The 17,998-nt window shown below is 38.8% G+C and overlaps 1 protein-coding gene across 1 annotated transcript in view; it reads right to left on the bottom strand.

Annotated features, from left to right (window-relative positions):
• The window catches only part of LOC106842352 (protein eyes shut homolog), a 1,064,587-nt gene that overhangs the window by 190,135 nt on the left and 856,454 nt on the right, over window positions 1-17,998 (bottom strand). Inside the window, exons 25-26 of the mRNA XM_070516721.1 lie at window positions 16,542-16,650; window positions 8,252-8,472 (exon numbers count right to left, since the gene is read on the bottom strand). Of these exons, the coding sequence (XP_070372822.1) occupies window positions 8,252-8,472; window positions 16,542-16,650 (330 nt within the window). The remainder of the gene's footprint in view (window positions 1-8,251; window positions 8,473-16,541; window positions 16,651-17,998) is intronic.

The raw sequence follows: 17,998 nt of genomic DNA, 5'->3' as shown, positions 1-17,998 counted from the left end.
TTTTCCTAATAGTAACATTGGCATTTTTGCTTTTCATATCATGGGAGACATAAATGGGTCTATTTTTCTAAGTACTCTTTTGTTTAGGATTACCTACAGCTTGTTAAACACCAGGGAATTCAGAGGAGAAGTGCTGAGCAGCTGGAACTCCCACCCCTTGGTAAGGTGGAAGGTGCCTGGTGTTTAGAAAAAGTTCAAAACTTAGAAATAAAGCTAAAGGATTAGTTCATGGTCTCTTGATATCATACTGGAGTACTAACAGGCCTGTTCAAGGATTGCGTAATTCTCTGGAAGAATGCACTTTTATCTGGCTCACCATTTACTATTGATTGGGCCCAGACTCCGTGAAGTTACGTGCTACCCTGTAGATTTTTGTCTGATGGAGATGCAAATGAGAACAGGCTGGTAGAAAAGAAAACCACAAAAATTGTATTTTATTCCCTTGTAGGATACTCAGCAGTTGTGTCTCCAACCTAGCAATCTTATTTCAGCATTCATTCAGAGCCTATATATGCTCAGTCTCTTGAATTCTCTTTCAACCAGCTTTACCGTCATGCTGGCTCCTTCATTAATAAGATAAATAAATCTTTGTCATGTGTTCACACATTTGTATGAAAGTCAGGTTTATATCTTTTTGAAGATTAACCTTTGACGCTGGGCTTCAGTTATATTGCTGGGACTCTGCCTACGACAATTTCTTGTTGGCCAGATGTGAGTCTAGATTTTGTGGGGCCCAAAACTTAAATAATTTTTGGTCTATAATCCTTTATAACAAAAAGGATACAAAAGTACATGCGTGAAATTATGTATAAAAGTGAATATTTATTTAGAATGAGAAAAGAAATCACAATGAATTACAAGGACACTTGGAGATTCAGGTCTCTTTGCTTGAAATCTCTCGAGCTCTTCACAGGAAATGCTTACATGGAAATGCTTCCTAACTGCAACCTGGCTTCCCTTCTGAAGGAGAGCTCCAACAACCCACTGCAATTCCTAGCAAGACCCAGGTCTCAGAGAGGCATGTGCAAGGTGGGGGCCTCTTAAGCTTCACTAGCTTCAGGGTAAACCAGCTCTGCTACTGGGTGAGGGCACACTAGCAGGCAGGGAGTTGTGCAGTATAAAGCTGGGGGAGGGCAATGGGAGAACATTTTCCCCCTCAAGGAACTGGACCGTGAAATGGCCCCCGGTGCAGGGCTGGGTGAAGACTCCCACATGCGTGCATCAAGAGATCCAGCACTGAGCCTCCGTTACAGGGAGAACATACGGAACCAAAATGGCACCCATTAAGAAGAAAACCTTTGAATCTTTTCGATCAAATCATTTCTGCCCCAAGATAGCCCCAAATCTGGAGAAACTAGAAGCAGAAGAGGGACAGAGAGGCATCAGGAGGAACATGTCACATTCCTTCCCCACTGAAGCTCTGGGACTGCAGGTCTATGTAGCCAGGCAGTAGACTGCTGACCGCTAAACTGGATATGAGACAGAAGTTTTAAACTGGAGTGGGTTGAACCAGATGCTTTTAATATGTGAACATGAATAGAAGGTTCTGGAACCTGCATGACATTCCATTAAGGGAAAGTATAGAGAGATCCTACAGAGCGTGTTTGACATCAGTGACAGAAGAGAAAATAAAACTTTTTAGATTTGCACCTCATAAAGTTTAAATTGCTTTTAATGAATTGAATACATAGAATAATGCCTTAAATGCTCAATTAATTAACACAATGAGAGAAATGGGGAAAACCACATATATCCTCTAAGTTTTTACCTGAAACCTAGTTGAATATTTTCCCCTTTCCCCTTGTTTCTAACAACAGAGGCTGCCTACAATAGAGATGTTTGGATGTTCAGTGGCAAACTTTTACAGCTGAGAATAATCTAACCAAATGCAAATTAGTCCTCTAGTACAAGAGACCCTTAAATCCCAAATACAATGTCAAAGATGTTGACTGCAGACAGAAAGCGTAGCAACTAGGAAGAAAGGGTTGAATATTTGATCTGAAATAGGCTCTTTTTTCCCTTGGTATTTAGAAGACTGGGCTAGACTGCTGAGCTAGATTGGGGGTAATCTGACCTGGATACAGAGTAACAACTAAAAGATCTCAGCAGGTGATGCTAGCTACACGCCACCGTGAAATGACAACGAAGACAAGCAGACATTTAGTGGGGGTTGCCACTCGTTACAGAACAGATGGAAAAGCTAAGATGCAATAGCCTAATTCTTTGTGCTCTGTAATAGTTGTTACTATGGCAATTTCAAATTCAATTTATGGCTCCTACCTCATTTTGAAGTGCTAAATGATTCGAAAACTAAATACCTCAGAAATCATGAAAAACGACTTCATTTTATCAGACAATGTCAAAAAAGATGTCCATGAAATTGAGATAATGGGGAAAAATAGATTGAAAGAAAAGAGTAAAAGCAATCAAATTTTATTTCTATTCACACTGGACGCAGAGAAAAAGAAAGTTCTCTAATGTTAAGAAGTACATACTTTTTTTTGAGATTGCTCATTACAGTTAATTTAATGTGTCAGCTTGACTGGGCCACAGGATGCCCAGATAACTGGTTAAACATGATTTCGGGGTGTATCTGTGAGGGTGTTTCCAGAAGAAATTAGTGTTTGAATTAGTAGACCGAGTCAAGTAGATGGCCTTTCCCAGTGTGGATGGGCATCATCCAATCCCTTGAGGGTCTGAATAGAACAAAACATGGGGGAAGGTTGAATTCCCTCTCTGCCTGACTGCTGAGCCATGACATCCATCTCCTCTTGCCATCACTGCTCCTGGTACTTAGGCCCCCAGACTTGTACTGGAACCTACACCACTGGGTTTCCGGGGTCTCCAGCTTGTAAGTGGCAGATGATGAGACTGTTCAGCGTCCATAATTGTGTGAGCCAATACCTTGTAATGTCTTTCTATTATGTATATATAACATTGCTTAACATGAAAAATTAAGTTGAGTTGGACTTTCTTGATTGAATGATGATTGAATAAAACTATTTTATCCATCTGTTGCCCTAGTCCAGTGGTCTGCAACCTATAGCCCTTGGGCCAAATCCTGCCAGCCACCTATTTTTGTAAATAAAGTTTTATTGGAACACAGCCACATGCATTCATTTACATATCTTTAATGGTTGCTTTGGTGTTACAATGGAAGAGTTGAGTAGTTGCAATACAAAGTCTAAGATATTTGCTGTGTGGCCCTTCACAGAAACGTTTGCTGACCCCTGCCCTAGCACGTGGAGAATAGTACTGCTTAGTGCTGAATCAAAGCTGTGAGAACAATAGAGGCACAGAAAGCACATTCATGCACATATGGGAATTATTGACTTTCAGTGCAAGATAAAACACATTCACACATACTTAGCTCTTGGTAAAATTAAGGCTGTCTAAAATTCATGCCTCACTAATTATTTACTATAGTGTCAGTGATATACGTTTTTAGTGCAGATGTTGTGTAGGGTATATTCCCAAACCTGATGCTGCTTTTTAATTATTGTTTAACCTATTTTAAAACATCTGGCACAGAAAGGAGAAAGTGATTTAAATATTATCTGTTTGATTTGCTAACCTTCCTATGCCCTTTTGGAAACAGCTTGTTGAAAGTCCACAGAGATTTGGATTCTCAGAATAACCCTTCTGTATCACTTTTCTAAACTGAATTTCACTACACGCAATTTGGATTTCTCTGAAATGAGCAACCACAGGGGTTTGAAAATTCTAGCACAGATTTATAACAAAATGAGAAAAGGTTGGCTACTGGCCAGAAACATGTGATGGTACTCAGAGCAGAACGACATTTGCTCAGCAAAGCTGCTGAAGTGTTACTCCCCTTAATACTTTTCAGCAGGAAAACTGTCTTCCTGTAAGCAGATTACCTTCACAGGCGACACAGGGAAAGCACTTCATAACAGGGAATAATATCAACCAGGCTACTACAATTAGTGATGATTTTGTTCATACATAGCTATGTAACTGTACCTTATTTTGTGAACCCTAAAGTCTAGCTCTCTGGTGCTGAACCTCTGTTCACTCACCATCCTCATCTTGTTTAGAGCACACTTCTTTAAGGGTTATCTCTTAGACCACTACTAGTCTTCGCATGTTTGGGAAAGTGGGCATGCATTCCCAGGAGACAAGGATTATAATGCTCAAGTGTGTGTGCATACGTGTGTGTGTGCAGACTGAAAAATTTCTCCTTTCTTAAGGTTCTTATACACCTCATTAGGAGGCATTCCCCCACCTTCAGATGAGAGTCTCTGGACTAGAACAATTAAACTCTGACAAGAAATTACTATTTGCATTTTCAAGTAAAAATACAATGCACACATCCTGTAGTATTAAAACATTAGTGTCTTTATATCTTGAGACAGAAAAGCAGAAAGGTAAAAGAGCTTTCTTTTTGTCTTTCTAATAATGGCTCTTTTATTCTGAACATAGATGGTCTATTATTTTGAAAATAAAATAATGAAACTTGTATACCTAAAAAGAAATCCATCAGGTCACTTTGTCCATTCCTTTTGGATCCAGAAAGGCTGAATATTAATGTATCTTATTTAAATTGCTCACCTATTTTGAAAGTTATCTTGAATCCAATCTCCCCTTTGGGGAAAATTGGAGAAAAGAGAAGGGGATTTTAGAAGTATGTCTGGCTCGGCTCAGGATTGAGATCAAGTCAGATGGCATGAACAGACCCAAAGAATGAGAAGGGTTGGAAGAGACTTTGGAAGATCTTGGAGAGATCCATTTTATGATGTGGCAGCATAGAGATGAAAGGAACCTTTGACTTTGGTCAACAACATAGAAGGGAAGTGAGTTGCCAAAGGCATTAAGCCAGTTCAAATCCAATTGTTAAAGTTAGGATGGGGCTCAGTAGCACAGTTTCTCTAAGTTCCTTGGCTGGGAAACTTTAGACCACTTGGTGTAGTCCAGTGTGAGTATGTGTCTGCTGGAGGCTGGGTATTGGTCACGGTGGCGGTGCTTTCTGACCTACTTCATTGATCTGTGTTGTTCCTGATGGACTGAAGCTGCTCATGGCCCCCTCAGGAGTCCTCCTTCAGTACATATCTGGTTCTCCTTTTGGGTTTCTCCATAGACTGCTGGAGTGCTCTATGTATGGTTGGGTATTGGTCTTGTACACAAAACAGGGAAGAGTGACAGACAGCATTCTTATTCTGACGATCTTCCCTGTGGCTCTATAGCCCTCTGTGTTCTTGTATTAAACTTTTGACCTCCTGGGAGCTCTACTATGATTCTTCTGAGACACCTATTGTTGTTGTTGTTGTACCAACACTGACCAACTGCAACGTATTATGGTTTTAGCGTGCACAGGGAGATGCTGGAATGGAAGTCATAGTTGACATGGACCAGCATGTCCTGGGTACAATGCAAGGGGTAGTTTATGGGAGTTAAGCATTGGAGATAAAGATAGAAATCATATCGTTCATAGGATGTGAGGAAGTGTTTCATCTGTTGGGTACACAGCTGGCAAGTCTCCATTTGGATAGCAATAAAAAGGCACATACAGATCTGGAAGACCTTAGCCAGTGCATGCCAAAATCAGTTGAATTTTGAGTGGATTTCTCTAGGGTAGAGGTTGAGAAGCTGAAAGATTGAGAAATGGACATGGAAGGTCAGAATAATGTACATGACAGAAGACAGATATGTTTTTGTGGGAAAATTCACCCTAAGGCCAGATGAGCTGATAAAGCTTCCACACTAGAGAGCAGCCTCCCCGTGTGCAGGCTGGGGTCTTGAATATACATCTTTGTTTCACATACGCCTTGGTTCTTAGTTGGCCCCAGGTAATCTTTGTTGAAATAAATCTAAGAGAATGAACATACAAAGTATAAATCAACCTAGGACTGCTTACGTCTATCCTACTAGGATGACTATCTTTACTTTTATTTTCAAACACATATTAAATAACTAAGATTGGAAATAGCGTGAGGTTCTTTAATTTATGCAAACAGGAGGTTATCTTATTTAACATGTACTTGGCATATAACATCTCAGATAATCAATGTTCTAAATTAGAACTAACTCTCACTGCTTCTTCAAGTTGACAATGTTAGACGCTTTTGCAGAAAATTAGAGTGTATTTGTTTTCTGTAGATGCATAGCAAAATTAGCAGTTTAAAACGGCACACATTTATTGTCTCACATTATTATCTTGTGACATAGTATCATTTCCGGGAGTCAAGAGTCCGGGCGCGGCTTACCTGGTCCTCTGCAGAAGACTCTCACAAGTTTCAGTCAAGGTGTTGATCAGGTGGGGGTCTCATCTCAAGGTTCCGCTGGGGAGGGACCTGCTCCTAAGCTCATGTGGTTGTTGGGAAAATCCAGTTTCTTGCTGTCATAGAACTGAGGGCCTCAATATTTGCTGTGAGCCAGACCCCCCTCAGCTCCTGGCTGGTTGTCAGCTGGAGGCCACTCAGTGCCTTGTCAGATGGACCTTCCCCAAATTGTTACATGCTTTATCAAAGCCAGCGAGAGAGTCTCTTTCCAAGATGCAGCTCACGGTCCTGTGTAATCTAATCATGGAAATGAAACCCCATCACCATATTCTATGGGTTACTCGTTGACTAAAAGAAAGTCACAAGTCGCCCCTACACTGAAGGAGAGGAGGTCATGCAAAGGCTTGAACAGCAGGACAGGGGATGGAGGGGACTGTGATAGAGTCTGGTCACCACATAGAGGAAGGGGGAAAGCAATTCTCGTCGCTGCTATAATTCCATCAGTGGCAAAGCTTCATTGACAATATTTGTTTAGGTTAAATGACCAAATATTTCAGACATTAGAAAGTCAGTAGGAGAAGACTTTTTTTCTATTTCTATTTCACTTAATTAGGCAAAAATGCAAGTTTTCCTGCAGGGTTCTGAAGGTTGTCTTGCTGGATAATTTTTCCATTATTATGTTTCAAGAATAATTGCTATTCATGAGTTCAGTATAAAACAGAATACTTCTTAAGTAAAGCCTTTGTTTCCTTCAGAAAAGTGACCATGGCCGAGGAAGCTGTCCTCACTCTTAGCCTCAAAATGCACTGTCTTTCCAAGTCCCTTACAACTTTCCCTGTTGTGCTTTCCCTGTATGAAAGGCGTCTATATTGTTGCTGTTATTTCACGAATGCTTAAATCAGACTCAGACATAGTTAATCAGAAGCAAAAGTTTTAGACACCCTAAGAGCCGATCTCTTCCTTTTCTACTAATCCGTAGTTTTCTTCAAATTTATTACAGTCAGTCTGTGTTTGTCTAGTACGTATATTACCTTGACTTTTTCCTGCCTGTCCGTTCCTCTGTTCCCTATCTTTGCCGTTTGAGTCTCTCTCTTTTTTTTCATTTCCTACCCCAGTGACTACTGTCAGAGCCCATCTCTGCTCACCATTTCTTATTCCACTGTTTTGATAGAATTTTTCTCTTCCCCACACTGTGCATGGCAGTGTTTACTTTTATGGAATCATTAACTACTTGATAGCTTGCCCCTTAGAGACACTGAGGTGAATTAATTAAGACATTTCCTGTGAGATTTGGTCAATTTTTCCTTGACTTGAATTATTATAATCTGTGCATGTTTCAGCCTCCACTCTGTCATTATTTGTAGCCCTGAAATAAAGATTTCTCAGAGGACTGAAGAAATTTGGGAATATGTTCTACACTGTCCAAATGAGACTCCCTCAGGATCGATTCGCTTAAGACATTTTAGTGGAGCAGAAAGTAATTTTAATTAAGATCTTCTTAAGCTTATAAGCATGATGAATCTTTACTCCAAGGAGGAAAAACCTATGTAGGACTGCAAATAAAAAGAAGAAATAGATACAGGCATTTTTTCCTCCATCTCTAATCTTAGAAATCAAAGTAGATATCTTTTTTTGAAGATGAGGCACAAACACAATAAAAATTAATACATCAAAACCATTATCAACAAATAATAATCTCTCATTCATATTTACAAAAAGCAGAACACCTTGATGAAACTACTCTTGGATCCATTTGAAATTGCCCGAATCAGGTCCAGTTATCTAGTTATTTTCAAAGGTCAAGAATCTCTTGGCGCTGGAGGCACAATATATAAATTTCTTTGAGCAAACAAGCACCCACCACATGTGTGCATCACCTAAGTAGTGCATAAAAAAACTGAGAAGTTCCAGACCTTTCTTCCCATCACCCAGATAACAACACTGCTGGCTTGGTTGCTTTTAGAATCTGGAGTCATGCAATATAGGTTGGAGATCAGGAAGCTAGTACTGACCTGATGCAGGTGCCGTTGTTGTGACATAGATGATGAGCACACCAAGGGACATGGCAGTTCTCAATGTTCTTTCCACGTAGTGCTTCATCAATGATGAAGAATTCTTTGTCGTTCACTTGAAGCTCTCGAATGCAGCCCCTGAACCCATAGATGGGGCCTGCCTTCTTATGTATCTTAACATTTGTAGGGACGTGGCCAAGAAACATTGATTCGAAATATGCCTGTAGGAAAAATAACAACAAAAATCTTCTTATAAAGTATTGTCAGATTATAGGAGAAAGACCTAGGATGTTTTGTTCTGGAATTGCAAGTTTTAATGTGTTCTTCTGTGTAAAACTGTTTGCAATTATTGGCTAGTTTGGTCATCTCTACTAAGTTGTAAGATAAGTTACTTTAGAAAAGGGCCCATATTTTACATTTCTTTTTTTATCTCTCACAATATCTAATAAAATTTAGTAGAAAAAATGGGCATTCAATAACATTTACTGATTGATTACTTTAAAATGTACTTTGGAACTCAAGTGTTTGGCATTTAATGTGAACATTACCAAATAATAACTGATGAAGAAAATGAAACCTTGTTAATTAATTATTGCTGGAGATTGAATCGTGCCCCCCACAGTGCATATGTTGAAGTTCTAACTCCCGGCACTTCAGAATGTGATCTTATTTGGAAAGAGAGCTTATACCACTGATCAGAGCATGATAGAATCACTTGCATGATATAAACTGCTGCTTGATCTTTCCTTTCCCGCCCTCAGCAACATATACGCACTGAATCTTCATCATTTGGATGTACATACAATGCAGCTGCCCTCGAGAGGAATTTCTGAGCTATAATTGGAGTCTGGATGAACTGGTAATGAGCCTGATCTTCAGGGCTGGTGGGCATATGACAGGTGGATGGAGTAGCTTTTGTGCAGTTTACCTCTCTGATGTCCTTATCCCCAAAACGCACTCACACAGTCCAAGCTGATATCGAAAAGTGTTTAAATTGGTATTACCGATACATTAAAATAGAAAACCATCATTGTAAGAATTCAAAAACTAGAGCCAAATAATTAAGTTAGGACTCTGCAGGGAGGAGAGGATGGGAGATGGCCAGTAATATCACTTATTTATTGATATTTGTACTAATATGTTCTGGTTTAATGCAAATGTGCTCTTAGAGAAGAGAAGCCTGTGCAATTCTGGGAACATCAAAGCATCTCCATGACCCATAATAGATCAAACTAATGCTATTATTTGAACTCTTGTTCTTTTTAGCGACTCAGGCTCTGCTGCTAAGGGCATTCCTTTTTTTCCTTTTTATTCTGAGTACTTCATATAGGACTCAGATATAGTGTCACCAGAGGAGGACTATCTTTGGGTATAGTGGGGTGGAAGCTTCAGGGTGTGTTGCTAGAGCCCTCATGCCGCATAGGAGTCTGTCTGTTTTCACATCCTTTCTCCTATGCTAAGTCCATTCATATTAATTACTCTAACAAGCTATTGGCAGAGCTCTTTTCTCACCTAAGATTAGTGACTCCCTGCTAATGCAATCTGAGATCTATCGTGAACCTGCAGACTCTGCGAATCCAAGGTGATGACCTTCTTCTTGCTGAGGGTCTCTGACATCTTGGGTATTGATCACACACCTGGCACAGTAAACCTCTCACTGCTTTGACAAGTGAGCTGTTTTAGCACCAAACTGATAGAGGATGCAGGAATATCCTCCTCTTCTGTCAGCAGTGGGCAGATCTGAGGGGAAGTCTAGAGAGCTTTCTATGATTTATTAGACAATTAAAAAACACCCAAACAATGGAAGTAGATGGCTCTTGTATTTCTTCTGGTCTGAAGCCCATGCTTAGTTGGAGCCCTGAAATGCCTAAAAAAAGTGGCTGCCATTGACTGCACATAGATAACCATTAAAATGGTTGACTTCCTCTCTCCCCGGATTCTCAATTATCCAAGAGCTGCCTTTTGTGTGTATAATCATTCCCAAGGAGACAGGTCTTTAAAATAAGTCTTTTCTAATAACTTCTTGTGAATCAGACTATGGAGAATAGAGTCTGACATCAAGATATGATCTTACAAGATAAAACCACAGAGAACAGACATGGACAATCAAGGAGGAATCCTCAACATAATGAAAAATATGAATGATGACTGAGAGAAAAGGACTCCACATCTGACAGGAGTGAAATGAACATTCTTTCGCCTCTCGGAGTTTCTCTTTAAAGAAGAAGATAGTGCTTTTTATCATATGTGGGAATAAAATAAGAAGACAGGCAAAAGGGAACAAACTTCTGAAAACAGGGAGAGGGGTAGATAAGAAGTGGCTTTATCTCCTTTGTTCTGTTTTAATTTAAGTTTATTTAGTGGAGTACTACATACATTTCTGTAAATATACCTTGATTCAATGTTTAGTTTTGTTTTACATCATCAAGTCTGTCTGAAGTTAAATAACTTTTGTGTTAATGAAATATAGGAAGGTAACTGCAGATGTACTCTTTGGTTAAGACTAACCACCAGAGGGTACTTTTCTTTATCCAAGAATACAGTGACATGTAATTGAAATGAACTGGATTTTATTTAAGTATTGGTGCCAAACTTTTGTTTTTAATATTATTTGAATTGTATGTAGAAAAATTCAAAACGGGAGACATTGAGTCTTGTAATAAAGATAGATAAGAGATGTTGAGTAAGGTGTTTGGGAAGAAGGATTTATTTAAATAACTTTCCATGTGTGATTTATGTGTTAAATTCCTTAAAACTGGTTAGAGGTATTAAATTAAGTGGAATCAAAAGGCAGAAGCATATTTATTTAAACCCTCGCTCCCTTTGCAGTTAGTAGATCTCTCTTTCTCTCTCTCTCTGCCATATAAGATGATAATCTCAGCATGCAGTCTCTTCTGTGTCAATTTATATCCCTTTTCAGGGCAGAGCCTCCACCCCTGGTCATCATGGGATTCTCTCAGAGTGTATAGCAGCATCTTGCAAACAAGAGGTTTAATACAAGTTTGTTACACGTGACCTGATTCATGAAACTCAATCCTGCTTTTCTTAGTCTCTTACCTGTCTTTTAGGCCTTTTCTCTTACTTTGTGCTGCCTTAGAACCTTGTTGTTTTGCCAGATTAAGCATATGGTAGGTCATCCCTGGATCCCATCCAAGAAGGAACATTAATATGGCTTTAATTCTAATCTCTGTTTTACATATATATTTTTATATCTATGTATATAGCATAGAGTACAGGGCAGTGCTTATATGGAAGTTCTTGAGATACTTATGAGATTAATATCAAGTAGCTTACACAAAAAAGTTTTTTTTTTTTAATTTGATAAATATCCTCATTCGTTCCATACTTCACAGTTAAATCTTTGATTCTTAGGGCTTTCTAGGCCAGGGAATGTTCTCAAAACAATATCTTTTCACCTTGTCAAAGGAAGAGCTGAACTTTAGTGAAGCAATCAATAAATTGAGTTGCTACCCTGCGAGCATATGGATATAGAGAAGTGGAAATATAAAAGAAGGATGTGGGGTTATTCTTGACTATAACAAAATTAAATGTAATTAATTAATTAATGTAATGTAATTAAATGTAATCTGGAGAAACAAATTATAAAGAAATGAAATAGTTAGAAAATAACAGTATATAGGTCAGCAAGATGGTGGAATAGAAAGCTCCAGATCCTTCTTCCCTCATGGAGGAGTGTGATTGAACAAGAATATACAGACCATGTCCCTTTTGTGAGAAATGCACAGATTCGGTTAAGAGGCCATTGCACCTCCGGTGAGTGTGAAACCCGCTGTATTGGGGCCAGTAGGAGAATTTGTGGCAGTCAGGCACCACAGCCCTGCCCCAGGCTCAGTGAGGCACAACTGGGAGAAAGCTGCCAGGAAAAGGTGCCACTGAGAACAAAGGTGAAGGTTTGGACTAGCACTCCTTCACTCGCCATAGTCCCTCCCTGCAGTTCAGTGGGAAAGAGCAGCAAAAACTCCCAACTCCTGACTTCTCCCTGAGGATGGAAAGAGTTGGGTGTGCATCCAAAATTATGGCTTTTCAGGGGGTGGCCTGAAGAATGGATTTCTGTCTCCCCATCTTTAAACACTGGTGGGGCATGGCATATTCTAGATGCCTGAGTGTCACCGAGAACAAAAGAAAACTTTGTGGCACCCTGCTGCTCCACAGGACCCATGATGCAGCAGACAGAGGTTGATACAGCTTGGTGGCCTCTTCTTGGGGCCGGGGTGGGGAGGGGGGTAGAGAAAAATTGAGCATGCTTCCAACATTCGGGCTTTTCAGGGGGCTTTCTGTGCGACTTGCTTCTATTTTGCCTGACTTCGAGCTCTGATGTGACCTGGCATAGCCTAGAATCTTGGGGGCTGCTGAGGACAAGAGAATTGGGCATCTTGTGGCAGCTCCAGAGAACCTTTAATACTGGAGACAGATACCAGAGGAAGCAAAGGATTACAAGCACCTGAAAAAGGAGACTGGCAAGTTCCTATAACAGGGAATTTATAGCCACAAGTCCAGAGAAAACACATCCATAGAAAAGGTTTGAGAGGCTCCCAGACTCTGTAGATGGGTTGATTGGTGTAGGTCCTTTCCTTTACAAAGCCAGTCCACAAAGACTGGAAGAGATGACAGGGTTTTTCAAACGTACGAATCCCGTCACAAAGTTACAAGGCATTAGGAAGAAAAAGAAAAACATGGCCCAATCAAAGGAACAAAATAAATCTCTGGAAACCAATCCTAAAGAAATGGAGAAATATGAATTACCTGACTTAGAACGCAAAATAACTGTCATAAAGCTGCTTAATGAGCTCAGGAAAATGAAGCATGAAGAAAATGAGAATATTAATAAAGAGAGAAAACATAATAAAGAATCAAGCTGAAATTTTGGAGCTGATGATACAAAACTGATTTGAAAAAAATCACTAGAGGGGCTCAACAGAAGACTTGATCAAGTAGAAGAAAAAAATCAGTGAACTCAATGATAGGTCGTTTGAAATTATCCAGTTGGAGGAACAAAAAGAGAAAAGCTTGAAAGAGTAAAGACAGCCTAAGGGATTAATGAGAAACCATCAAATGGACCAATACATGCATTATAGGAGTTCCAGAAGGAGAATAGAGAGAGACACGGGCGGAATGCTTATTCGATAATTTAATGGCCCCAAACTTCCCAAATATGAGGTAGAAAATGAACATCCAGACTTAAGAAGCCCAAAAAAACTACAATAAGAATGAACTCAAAGAAGTCTACACTAAGACACATTACAATCAAATTGTTAAAAATTTAACAGAGAATTTTGAAAGCAGCAAGAAAAAAGTGGCTTCTCGTATACAAGGGCACCCCCATAAGGCTATCAGTGGATTTCTTACCAGAAGCTTTGCAGGTTTGATATATTCAAAGTGCTGAAAATAAAAAACTGCCAAACAAGAGTACTATATATGGCAAACCTGTTCTTCAAAAATGAAGGAGAGATAAAAATTTTCCCAAATATACAAAAGCTGAGGAAGCCCATCACTACCAGACCTACCTTACCAGAAATGCTACAGGGAGTCCTTCCTGTTGAAATGAAAGCACACACTATACAACAAGATGAAAGCATATGAATAAATAAAGCTCACTGGTAAAGGTAAATATATAGACAAATAGAGAATTCTGTAATACTGTCATGGTGGTGCATAAATCACTTGTAATTCTGGTATAGAAGTTAAAAGACAAAAGTATAGAAAACACAATAACTATAAAAATGTATTAATGTATACACAATATAAAAGGAAGTCATATGTGATATCAGTTATATAAAGTGTGGAGGAGAGGAGAAGTAAAAGTAAAAATCAATGAAACATAGGAAGAGAGCAAGAGAGAAAAAGAGGGACAAAAAAGTTACGAGACAGAAAACAAATAATGAAAAGGAAATAGCAAGTCCTTATCTACCAGTAATCACTTTAATGTAAATTCCCCAATCAAAAGACATAAAGTGACTGAATGGATTAAAAAAAGATTAAAAAACCCGAAAAAACAAGATCCAACTATATTCTGTCTATAAGAGACTCACTTTTGATTTAAGGACACATGTAAGCTGAAAGTAAAAAGATGGAAAAAGATATCCCATGCAAATGGTAACCAAAAGAGAGCAGGAGTGGCTACACTTATATCAGACAAAATAAACTTAAGTCAACTACTATCACAAGAGACAAAGAATGACATCATATAATGATAATAGGGTCAACTGACCCTGACAATGTAACTGTTATATATATACATATATATATATATATATGCACCCAACATCCGAACACCCAAATATATGAAGCAAACACTGACAGAACTAAAGAGAGAAATAGAGAGTAGTACAATAATAGTATGAGATTTTAATACCCCACTTTCAAAAATAGGGGGCTGGGGTCCTAGTCTGTGAGAAGCTCACCACAGACAGCCTCCACAAGGGGGACTGGACCGAGCTTTGGGTCTAACCCACTTGGGAAGGCAGCGATGAGTCCCTCAGACTTCGGAACACTTGAGCTGGGATGAACACAAGGAGGCAGAGAATTGTAAAAAAGATTGAGAGAGCCTGAGTGCCTTCTTTCTTTATCACCCTGAAACTATCCAAATTCTTTTCAATTTAATTAATAAATTCCATCCCCACCTGTCGGTCTCTGTGTGTGCATGTGTGTTACCTGGGGCACTCTGATCAGTATTTCACTTGGTCAACTCAAAGGGCGAGGAGACTGATTTATCACAAAGGCTATAAATACAAGATATATTTATCAGTTTCAATAACAGAAAGACTTTTACTGAGCACTTGTTGAATTCTATTCATTAAAGATGTGAGTCATTAATGTCTGTTAGCAGCACGTTGTACGTTATTCATAAGAAAATACGGAGCTTTCACTATGAAAAAATGGATGACTATAAGGAGTTAATAAAGATAAAATCATATTGAATACTTTACCTAAAACTTTTCACAAAACTATGATTGCTCCATATTATTTCCGCCATTTGAATATTTCATGTCTTGAATCTAAATATTTGGCCATCTGGGGCTCTAGTATGACTTTTTAAAACAGGAAAACCCATTTTATTTCTACTCTAATGATCCACTTGAACAGGGTTGAGTTGGCCACAGCAGCAAATGAAGAGCAGTGGACTGTATTGTAATGGGACAAAGAAGGGTTGGGATCAGAGACCATAGATCGAGTCTCCTTCCTTATTCCTACAGAACTTTGGGCATCTGACGCTTAGCTTCCTCAGGCTTATAAAGGGACAATCATTCTGACTTTGGAGGGTTCCAGTGAGGATCAGATGAGAGAATATCTATGACCATAATTGGGAAAATGTAATGAGTTTATGCAAATGCTAGATGTTCTGTACACTCTCAACAAGAGACTACATAGCAAAAAAGGGGAATAAAATGAAATTTCCAATTCATGAGGGCACTACACACTGCCAGCTTTAATGTGTACCAAAATTAGCACTTTGGAGCTCTAATTATACAGATTAACTCTCCATGGTGATCAAACGAACCAGGAATTCTTTATCTTAAATGTATTGCTATAAAGTCATACTAAGAAGCATGTAACCAACCACATCATTAAAATTAAAAGAATTCAGCAAATTGCCTGGTCTCTGGAGGGACAAACATCCTCTCTTCTTTCAAATTAGCTTCCTTCAATGTTTCTAAGAAAAATTTTCTGGCCAATGTAAATCTGGGAAACTGAGAAGGGACTTTTTAACAGCACAATAGAAACACTACCATATCCTACAAAAATGTAAGTTTTTAGGGCCAGCCCTGGTGGCCTAGTGGTTAAGTTCAGTGTGGCCCAGTTTCAGTTTCCAGGTGTGGACCTACACCGCTCATCTGTCAGTGGCCATGCTGTGGTGGCGGCTCACATACAAAAAGAGGAAGATCGGCAGTGGATGTTAGCTCAGGGTGAAACTTGTTCAGGAAAAAAAAATGTACATTTTTAAGCATTGTTTTGTCTCTTGCTGATCTTTCCCCGTTCCTGAGCTGTGTTTTCTTTTTAATCAACCATAATATATTATATGCAAAGTGTGAAAGGAAAATCAGTTTCTTGTTAAATTTAGTAAAACTTTTATAGTGACAGGCAATATTAAATATGTTTAATTATATCTAAAGTATTAGCAATGAATATTCTGGTGTTTTGTTGAGCGTTTTTACAGGAATCTATTCAATAAAGAAATATGATTTGTGCTTAGTAACTTAAAAACAAATACTTATTTGAAATATTGAGGGCAGACTTAGTAATGCTTGGAACTGGGTATTTGCATGCCTACCTGAGAGGCATGAGGGGTCTCTGTGTCTTTCTTCTGAATTGGAGGTTTTCCATCTGCAGTCATTTCAATCATACAAGCAACCCCAGGGCTGCCAACAGGAATTGTGTAGCTAGAAAGAAACCAGAAGAGGCCATTATCGTACGTGTTATTGGCAAGAACAAGGTAACTTCACACATGGATGGTAAACACTTCTTCCACGAGAGAGTTACTTTGTGGATCACAATAATCCTGAAATATGGTCTCAACCAAGTGTGAACATTTTAGGAGAGAGAAAAGATATATTTCTTTTCTAACACTGTATTTTATTTCCTTTTCACCTCTTGTCTTTAAATCAGGACTTGAAACGCTTTCAGAAAGTTAAACCCCCACAAAACAAAAAGAGCTTTATGTGTGTAAGTAGTTATTGATAAATCCTAAGTGCTAGCTGTGGTTGACATATGGTCTCACCTAAGTAGGAGATTGTTGAAGTAACATCAATGTTAAATGATGCTAAGCGCCCTAGGTAGAAATTTCCCCTCCTTGGCCTACAGGGGAAATAGAAATGGAATAAGAAATGAAAGGCCGAATACCCTGGAGCAGCGAGATTACACTGTGATACAGTTATCAGAACTCAGCCAGCATGCTGCTAATGTATCGGCTGGTACTGCGTCTCACAGATAAAGAGGAGTATGAGGTTCAGGCAATTTGTAGAATGAATAGCAGAAATGGTCAACACACAATTGAAAATTTATCAGAGTTTATAGAGTGATGCAATCAGATGAAAAGGCCCATATACAAAAGTACTTGGCATACTTTTTAAATAGAATTTTAAAAGACAATTCAAATGACATTACCCTGTTACTTGCTATGCATAACAATAGTAATTTGCATTGTTATAAAGTCTATTCCACAGAGATATTAGAAATACATTTACTAGTCTTAACGTAGCTATCTCTGCATATTGAAAATGTAAATGATTTCAATGCTAATTTTTGCTCATTTGTATTTTCTAAATTTTGGACGAGGGAGACACCTAATCTTTATTTTTAATTTTGACCAACCACCCCAGTTTGCCCAGCACTAAGTTTTCCTGAGACTTTCTGTGCTAAAACCAGGGAAGATCCTGGCAAACAGGATCAGTTGGTAATTCTGCTTTTAAAATAAAAGGTCAGTTTTATTAAAAAATCATTGATTAAATCATTTACCAATGTTTATTCTTAAAATTAACTTTGGAAACTAAATTGAATGGAAAAAACAAACCAGAAGGCCCTCTTCCCCCCACCTCCCAAAAGGGACTACTGTCTCCCTGGTTCCCTCTTCCCTCTTAACTAGAAATGCAAATCTGATAAGGTCCTTCCATGACATTATCCCACTGCTTGGCTTTTGCTCTGGTTCACAAACGTCACTTCTAATTCTGATCAGACCATTGTTGAAAATTCTAAAATTCTAGGAATAACGTCTAGAGTCTCCCATCGTGT

Source organism: Equus asinus, chromosome 8 (assembly GCF_041296235.1).
Source record: "Equus asinus isolate D_3611 breed Donkey chromosome 8, EquAss-T2T_v2, whole genome shotgun sequence".
Lineage (NCBI taxonomy): Eukaryota > Metazoa > Chordata > Mammalia > Perissodactyla > Equidae > Equus > Equus asinus.
This window is presented reverse-complemented; position numbering and strand designations above follow the sequence as displayed.